General features: G+C 45.1%; 1 protein-coding gene across 1 annotated transcript; it reads right to left on the bottom strand.

Moving 5' to 3' along the window:
• Positions 1-820: 820 nt before the first annotated feature.
• Positions 821-2,458, bottom strand: NCS54_01484900 (Chitinase; the record flags this gene model as incomplete). Its single annotated transcript, XM_053159972.1, has 4 exons — positions 821-1,743; positions 1,957-2,006; positions 2,065-2,163; positions 2,310-2,458. 4 exons carry the CDS (start codon positions 2,456-2,458, stop codon positions 821-823), a joined length of 1,221 nt encoding a protein of 406 aa, XP_053015947.1.
• Positions 2,459-7,434: the final 4,976 nt, after the last annotated feature.

Raw genomic sequence — 7,434 nt, 5'->3', positions numbered from 1 at the left:
GGTTTCAGAGACCCGTGTGCAAGTTGACGTACTTGGTGTACCCAAACCATTGCTCTGCGTTCATGGTTGGCGTGTAGGGGGCTGGTATCTGGCATGCTAAACTAATAGATTTGACTAATAACTAGCATCATGATGGCTTCAATTCCTGGCATCAACAACTTTGACCAGGTTTCTCCATTTCTGACACGGTTCAAGCGGGCTGTCCTCCGTCCCACACGACTGCAATCTTCCACACAAAGGTAGGCCGGTGGACGGGACAGCAGCGGTGGGAGATCCATCAGATCCATCAAACCCTTACGATCTAAAGAGGTTTTAGATCGAGAAAGGGAATAACTACAAGGGGTTCAAATCATGCTGCTTGTGTTGAGACCGTATGACTGGGATGGCCCGATCTGCTACGGCGGTTGTGGGAACATGCACGTTAACCGCAGTCTCTATATCGCAATTTCAACCCTTGAGACCTGTATCATATACTCTCAGCTAATTGGCACGGTAAAGCGGAGCCCCTTGGATGAAGTATATGAGGACTGGATCTATACTGCGTCCGTTAGTGGCCGGTAGAGACCTTACTGTCTCTCCTTTGCTATTCATCTTTTCAATGTCGATTGGTTGAGAGTATACAGCAGAGACAAATCAACAAGGCCATCACGTTGAAACGATCGAGCCTGTGGGCATACGAAAGGACATAATTTTGAACTTGCCAGGAAAGGAAAGAAAGAAAAAAAAACGGAAAAAAACCGCCGAGGCTATATTTGATTAAATAAAAGAAAATGTTGCCAATCAATTTAAACTACACTTGCCGTGTGGGGGCCCAGAGCGATCACTCACACTCCATACCGGAGACGATGTTGTGATATCTCGAATCTGGATAGTCAAGCCAGTTTTCCGTCTGGTCAATTGTGCCCAGTGCTTCGAAGCACGTTTCAACTAACGACTCTGATCCCACTTTATCCCCTGAAGCCTCCCAGAACATGGCTCCTCCTAGACCGAGCCTTTGCAGGTACCAGACCTTATTCCGAACGGCATCTGGCGGGTCAAATGAAACCAACTCGCGTGTGTTAGAATTGTAGCTATAGTAAGCCTGTGCCTTTTGGTCGTAATTGATGACGGCGCCTTCCTTGGGGAGGGCACTGTAGTCCCAAATACCAGCCTCCCAACTACCCAGCCCTGGGTTGGCAAGCCCGACGCCTGAGTATGGCTCACCCAGGCCAGGTGTCTCTAGAAAGGAACGACCGTAGATTGGCATCCCCAGGACCAGCTTCTCGGGAGGTACTCCACCTTCAATGTAGGCCTTGATAGCATCGTCCGTGTTAAAGGGGGTAGACTTAGGCAGGTCTTTATTTGCATACAGGTTGGCGGTATGACCAGCCACATTGCCGAATGACCCTGCGTAGTCATAAGCCATGATATTAACATGATCGAGAATATCGGCCAGCTCAGATAAACGTAGTTTGCTATAATGCTCAGGGCCTGCAGGGGCAGCGACTGAAAGTTGAAAATGATGGCCAGGCGCGAACTTGGTAGCATACAGGTCCATCTCATCTCTCACGGCCCGTAGGAGCAAGACCATATTGTCGGCATCCTGTCCGCTAGAAGGATATTCCCAATCGATGTCAATACCATCGAAGCCCCAGTCCTTCATCAGGGTGACTGCCGACTTGGCAAAAGCTGATCTCGTCGTAGCGGTACTTGCAGCAGCTGCAAAGTTGCTAGACCAGGTCCAGCCACCGATGGAAAGCATGACTTTGAGTTTACGATTAGCTTGTTTAAGGAGAAAGAGTTGTTTAACGCATCCGTAGACATTGTTAGTCGATTCTGCCCATGCTAAAGTGATACATCAGGAAAGAGTTAGCAAATGAGATCATCCATTTAAAGTTAACCCCACCAGGGAGGGAGTAGGGTCAGGAGGACAGCAGACGACCGGACACCAAGTCATGTCAGCTGCATACGACGTACAATCTCCTTGGTAATGTTTCTCCAAATCGGCCCAAGTGTCTGCCGTGAAACTAGTGAGACCAATGTTAGACTAGCGTATTTATTCTCTGGATCGTGCGGAACACCTACACTGTCCCATCACTTCGCACATTGATGAACGCGTAAAGAATGTGACTTAGCTTTGAGGCGGGAAGATCTTGAGGCTGGAAGTTTCGCTGGTAGATACCCCTGTTATTCCATTACATTAGCTAATTGACCTCTCCAAATCTGAGGCTGTACTCGATGCATTGGCCTTGTCAGGGTTGCACGATGTATGGTTTAAGCCTTATTGATCAGCTTGATAGTGGCGAGGCTGTTGGCGCCTGTGTACCTACCAGTTTACAAAGTAAGCAGCGTTAACATGGCCGAGACCGCGCCGGGGCTGGCGGGCCGGATGTCTCTGCGGGACGGGAGGCTCTGCAGCGCCGAATACACATTTAAGAGCAATTGTCCAGGAAATAAACTTAAGATAAGACAAGTACATAGCTATAGATGTGAGAGAGTATCGAATAAAATCCGGGTGGGAGAAGGAGGGTGAGGAAGCTCGGAGGCTAAGGTACTTTCCTAACTGCCTTGTACGGCAAATGGGCAAACACAGCCTATTCCTCCTCCTGTCTGGACATCCATGCGATTATTTATCAATGGAACACAATGGACTCGGGCGACCAATGACTACAGGATAGCTGAGTGAGCAACTCCCGGCCTTTTGTCAATTGCGTTATTCGGACTTGACGCTTCGAGTGGTGCATCTAGCACGCTTTATCTTATAGACATAACTAGGCGAGATTTAATCATAATCCTTATTTATCTCGTCGAGCATTATTGAGTTTTCATTGGTACTAAATCGGGGACCAAACTTCAAGCTAGGTATGCCGCTGAGCTTCTCTGTCTCAGGCTGAGATTGGCCTTGCCTCCGAGGCGGCAGTGCATGGGAAGAAAGCAGCAAGTACGTCTTAGCAGGCTTTACAAAAAGCTTCTACTATACCTCTCAGTCCTGCGCATTTATTCCATGTCACTGACTGTCAAAACTGCACCGCGCTGACACGATCCGTTTTGAGAATAATGGCTCCTTCCCGGTCAGACATCTCGGTCAGTACTGAGCATCAGAAAAAATGTTGGTATGTTGTATTGACCGAATAAGTAGCCGCGTGCATATTTACCTAACGTATGATAGGGTAGACGTTGGCGGCGTTTCCAAGACAGCTCTGCTACTCGCCATGATGAACGACTCCAGGGATAGGAGAATATCCGCTGATGAAAGAAGACGGACCAAGAGTCCCCAGATTGGAATCTCACAGCCAGATCAGCCTTGTCTCTTCCTTCCGCAAAGAATGCCGAGAATGAGTGTCGATTCGAGCCGTTATGACGAAGAACACGGTGTAGGCGCACTGCAAGAACTCATCACACGTATTTTGAAAGATACAACGCAGATGGAATGCGTGGCCGATTGAGTCAAATTATTAGTACGGACAAGACAGATAGAGACTGAATATCATAATCAAGCTCTGGCATTGACACATCATTCTTTCCAAGGGACAGGGGAATAAAATTAAAATTAAAATTAAAAAAAAAAAAAGACTGAGCAGTGAAGAGTTGTTTTCATTGATTTTTTTTTCTTACGAAGTTTACGGTATTATTTAATAGAATCTAGATTATCCCAGCCCGATGGGAAGCTATGAGGCATGCTTGGCTCGGACCATTCGCTATTAAGTTCTATGGACAACAATAGCTCCGTGACTTCCTGGGTCTGCTCCCACCTGGACATGCTCTGCAAACATACTTGTGTCAGACTAAAGAAGCTTAACGGTGCAGAGAGAAAACTTGTTGTTAGACTGCGAAGGAATGCCGAGTACACTGGATAAGGAAATTGTTATTATATTGTTCTCGTTAACTCCTTGCAGTCGAAGGGCCCTTGGGGCCTTATGTCTTCACCTAATTCCGTCTATGCGTTGAGCCCTAGAGAGTGTCAGACGCAGTCCTACGATTATTAGATATGTAAGAAATATGCAAATACCTTCTCTAAGGTCCTATGTGAGTCAGCTTGACCTTTGCGAATAGAAAATGCCCCATACGTTATCCCATTTCCTTGGCTGGCTATAATTAATAGATAAGCTTACCTCAAAGTCATAAAAATAATCCATATTGAATAAATAGTAATAAGATATAAAGCAATCTTTTACAAATTAATTCATGCAGAGCTACAATTTACTTTGAATTACACTACAATAAAAAAAACTGCTTAAATACAGACGGTTAACTATGCAAATAAGATGCGAAATAGTGGTTACTATAACTAGTTGACTAGGTATAACTATAACTATAACTAGTCAAATGGGAATCGTTTAAGTAAACTTATATTAAAACTATTCATTCATAATTAAATATCTGGTCGAGCATCCTAATTAAATCCTGATCCCTGATTTCAGTAGCCTATAGCAATTTTGTAGCATAGAAGAGAGTTGGTTCTCATTGAAAGTGCTCAACTCAGAGCATACGGGTTTGACTTGCAGCCCTGTACCGAAAACTTCCGGCTACCTGCAGACGGTACCTACCCTGATACCATAGCAACCATATGGAAAACTATAACCCTGTACTACGTGCTGCCTCCGGGGAGGCAAGATAGACAGTCTAGTTTGACGCATTTACCTAGTACAACTACGAGCAATTTCAGATAATGCATTCATTGTGTCAGTTAAGACCGCAGATCATAAGATCGCTTAATTGTACTAAATGCGGAGAAATGCTGTCAAATCCACTTCGGACGTTTTTACTTCTCGCGGGGCAAGAGAACGTATGTGCTGGTAATGGTATGCCTAGCTTCGGCATGAATTGTCTCTACCTACTTGTTTTCTCATCCTTTACAGTATTAATCACTTGTAGCTTCCTTTTTGATAATGACCTTTGTCGCTAAGTATCTCCACATAGTACTAATTACTTGACTTTTACAACCATGCATACTAAGATTCAGCCTCGTGGATATCTAGATAAAGCTTTGGCCGTAAGACCTAATGTCTGCCGATTACGGAGTCTAGTAATTTTATGATTCTATATGGCCGGGTTAGTGGAATGGTCTGAAAGAAGTATGGAGGCCCTCGCGTACCGGTTTGGCTTACAGCAGGTAGTAGGAGAGGAAGCTCCGGGTGCTTAATACTGTACCTACATTGGCATCTTGCATTAAACAATAAGCAGCCTCTCTCTGTACTGCAGTAAGAAAATTTTTGATATGCCCCATCGCGTGATTCTTGGACCTTGACCAAGTAGGGCATGGTGTGACCAGCTTACAGTCGTCCACAATTCCAGTTCTGTTGCTCTGCTAACAGTCTTATCCTTATTACATCCTTAGGAGAACCTGACTTGTTAAGCCCGAACTACTGTATATTCTAAATATTAGTAGGAGTGTATTTATTTATTCCGCTATCACTTTCGGTATCTATGAGTAGCGTCGCCGGATTGCATTAGACTTGTACAATGAACGTCGGCATTAACTCCCTTCACATTCACGATGTCGCCCGCAACCTCAAGCCATGGCATAGCATCATCCTCAGCTGCTCAGAGCGCTGTATGTCATTCCCAGTACCGGACATCTGTGGGTTAGGGACCCATGGACTTCGTCGGTTCCGCTCCATCAGGCGCAAAAGCGCGGGCGAGCCGTGATGTGGCCCAACCAGTGGTCGCGCAATACAGTGGCCGACCCATGAGCTGTAGGTGACAACATTTGCCCGCGTCGTTGCGTTGCAATTGAAACCACACCTTCAGAGCCGAGGATCTGTCTGACCCGGTTCCAGCGGGTAGAAAGCGTAGAAAACGCTCCAAGACAGGTCCGATCCCAACACGGATTAAGAAGCCACGACTAGAGAAAATGGCTGTTGTGAGAACCAAGTCATGGGGATTTCTTCGAATTTCGGAAATTATCCAGTCCCCAGACGGTCACTTAGAGTACACAATCGATTGGGAATCAACACGAGTACGGATCAATGATTTTGATTCTGATGAAGCTACTAGAGCTGCTGAGGATGTGGTGGTAGGGACCTTAGGGGAACGGGTATGGGCGGAATAAGTGCACGGGACGAGCAAGTAATATTGCGTTAGTACTATAGATAACCAAACAGCAGAAAAGGGCCTATCGTCACGATTTCTCTTCTCTACGGACCGGACACTTGTCATGAATAGTTGGTCGTTTGATTAGGTATGTGGCTAAATAAATGTAAATCCCAGAATACGTCTTAGATCAGAAGAGTTTTATCTTATATTATTCCATCTAGTGCAGCGTGACTTCAACATGGTACCGTATGTAACAGGCGATGATTTAGTGGAAATTTTCATCGTTGAATTAACTCAATAGAGTCACTTTCACAAAGTCTGAGTATTCTTCGGACTCGTGCTACCTGCACCGAGATGCGTCTTCCGGTCGCTACTAGCCACAAGTGGTTCTGGCCTTTGATCCGTTCTTAATGTCGCTAAAGTACTCAAAGTCAAACTCCTGGATCTTTATTTTTAGGTAGCCCAGGATCACTTCATAATGCCAAGACCCGTGTGAAGGAGCCCAGGGCTCTACAACGGGCAGATATATATATATTCCTTTATCCCAGTGAGTTTTTCTTTACTTTTCCCTTGCTCATATATTGTTATATATGCGTTCTCTCAGACCCGCCCTCTTACTACAGACTCAACTTAAAGAGGACCGGCAGCTGACAATGGTAGTCTCACCTCTTTCACGAACTGTCAAGGCAGGAGTGAAGATACAGACTCCATGGTCCGCGCACGTACTTATAAAAGAAGTTCTTCTTATCACACAAGTAGATGGTCATACATTTTACGGCGTGCTTGCAGAGACTCAAGATGATGAATCCTGGGACTGGCTCAGTAATGAATGCCTTCTTTGGGTTTTTAACGACGGAACGAAAATACGTATATGGCCCTATTCATCTCAGCCATCACCTTTCCTATTACAAGAGCCAGAATGTCAGCTAGATAACATCATTGGTCACTATGAACTTGACAACGGGCAATCTTTTCTGGCGGTTAAATGGAAGGACTCTATATCACCAACTTGGGAATTAGAGCAGGATATGTGTTCTTGTGCTGATGCTATTACTGACTATTTCATGCATCTTGAACCTGAAGATCATAAGATTTCAGTATGGAAATAGAACAAACCCAAACATTAATACGCAGCATCGCATAACTTTTGGGGAGCAGAACACATCGCAGCACGACCTGATTTCGAAGAAGAATGACCCTTTTTTGCGGGAGGGTTTGAGAATGTGCTGAGAGCTTTCCGCTCTTAGAAAGATCAAAGGAAAGTGATAAGGTAGATTAGTCAATTGATGGCCACGAGAATCATATTGATAAATTACCAGGGAAGGTCTATTCTACCCCATTTTATTGCGTTGATGAAGGCAGAAGGTAAAATTGATGATGATGATGCCAACAAGATGAGAGCTTTCTGGCTTTTTCTAT

Source organism: Fusarium falciforme, chromosome 13, assembly GCF_026873545.1.
Source record: "Fusarium falciforme chromosome 13, complete sequence".
Taxonomy (NCBI): Eukaryota; Fungi; Ascomycota; class Sordariomycetes; order Hypocreales; family Nectriaceae; genus Fusarium; species Fusarium falciforme.
The sequence above is the reverse complement of the archived record's forward strand: the minus strand, read 5'-3'. Positions and strand labels throughout refer to the sequence as shown.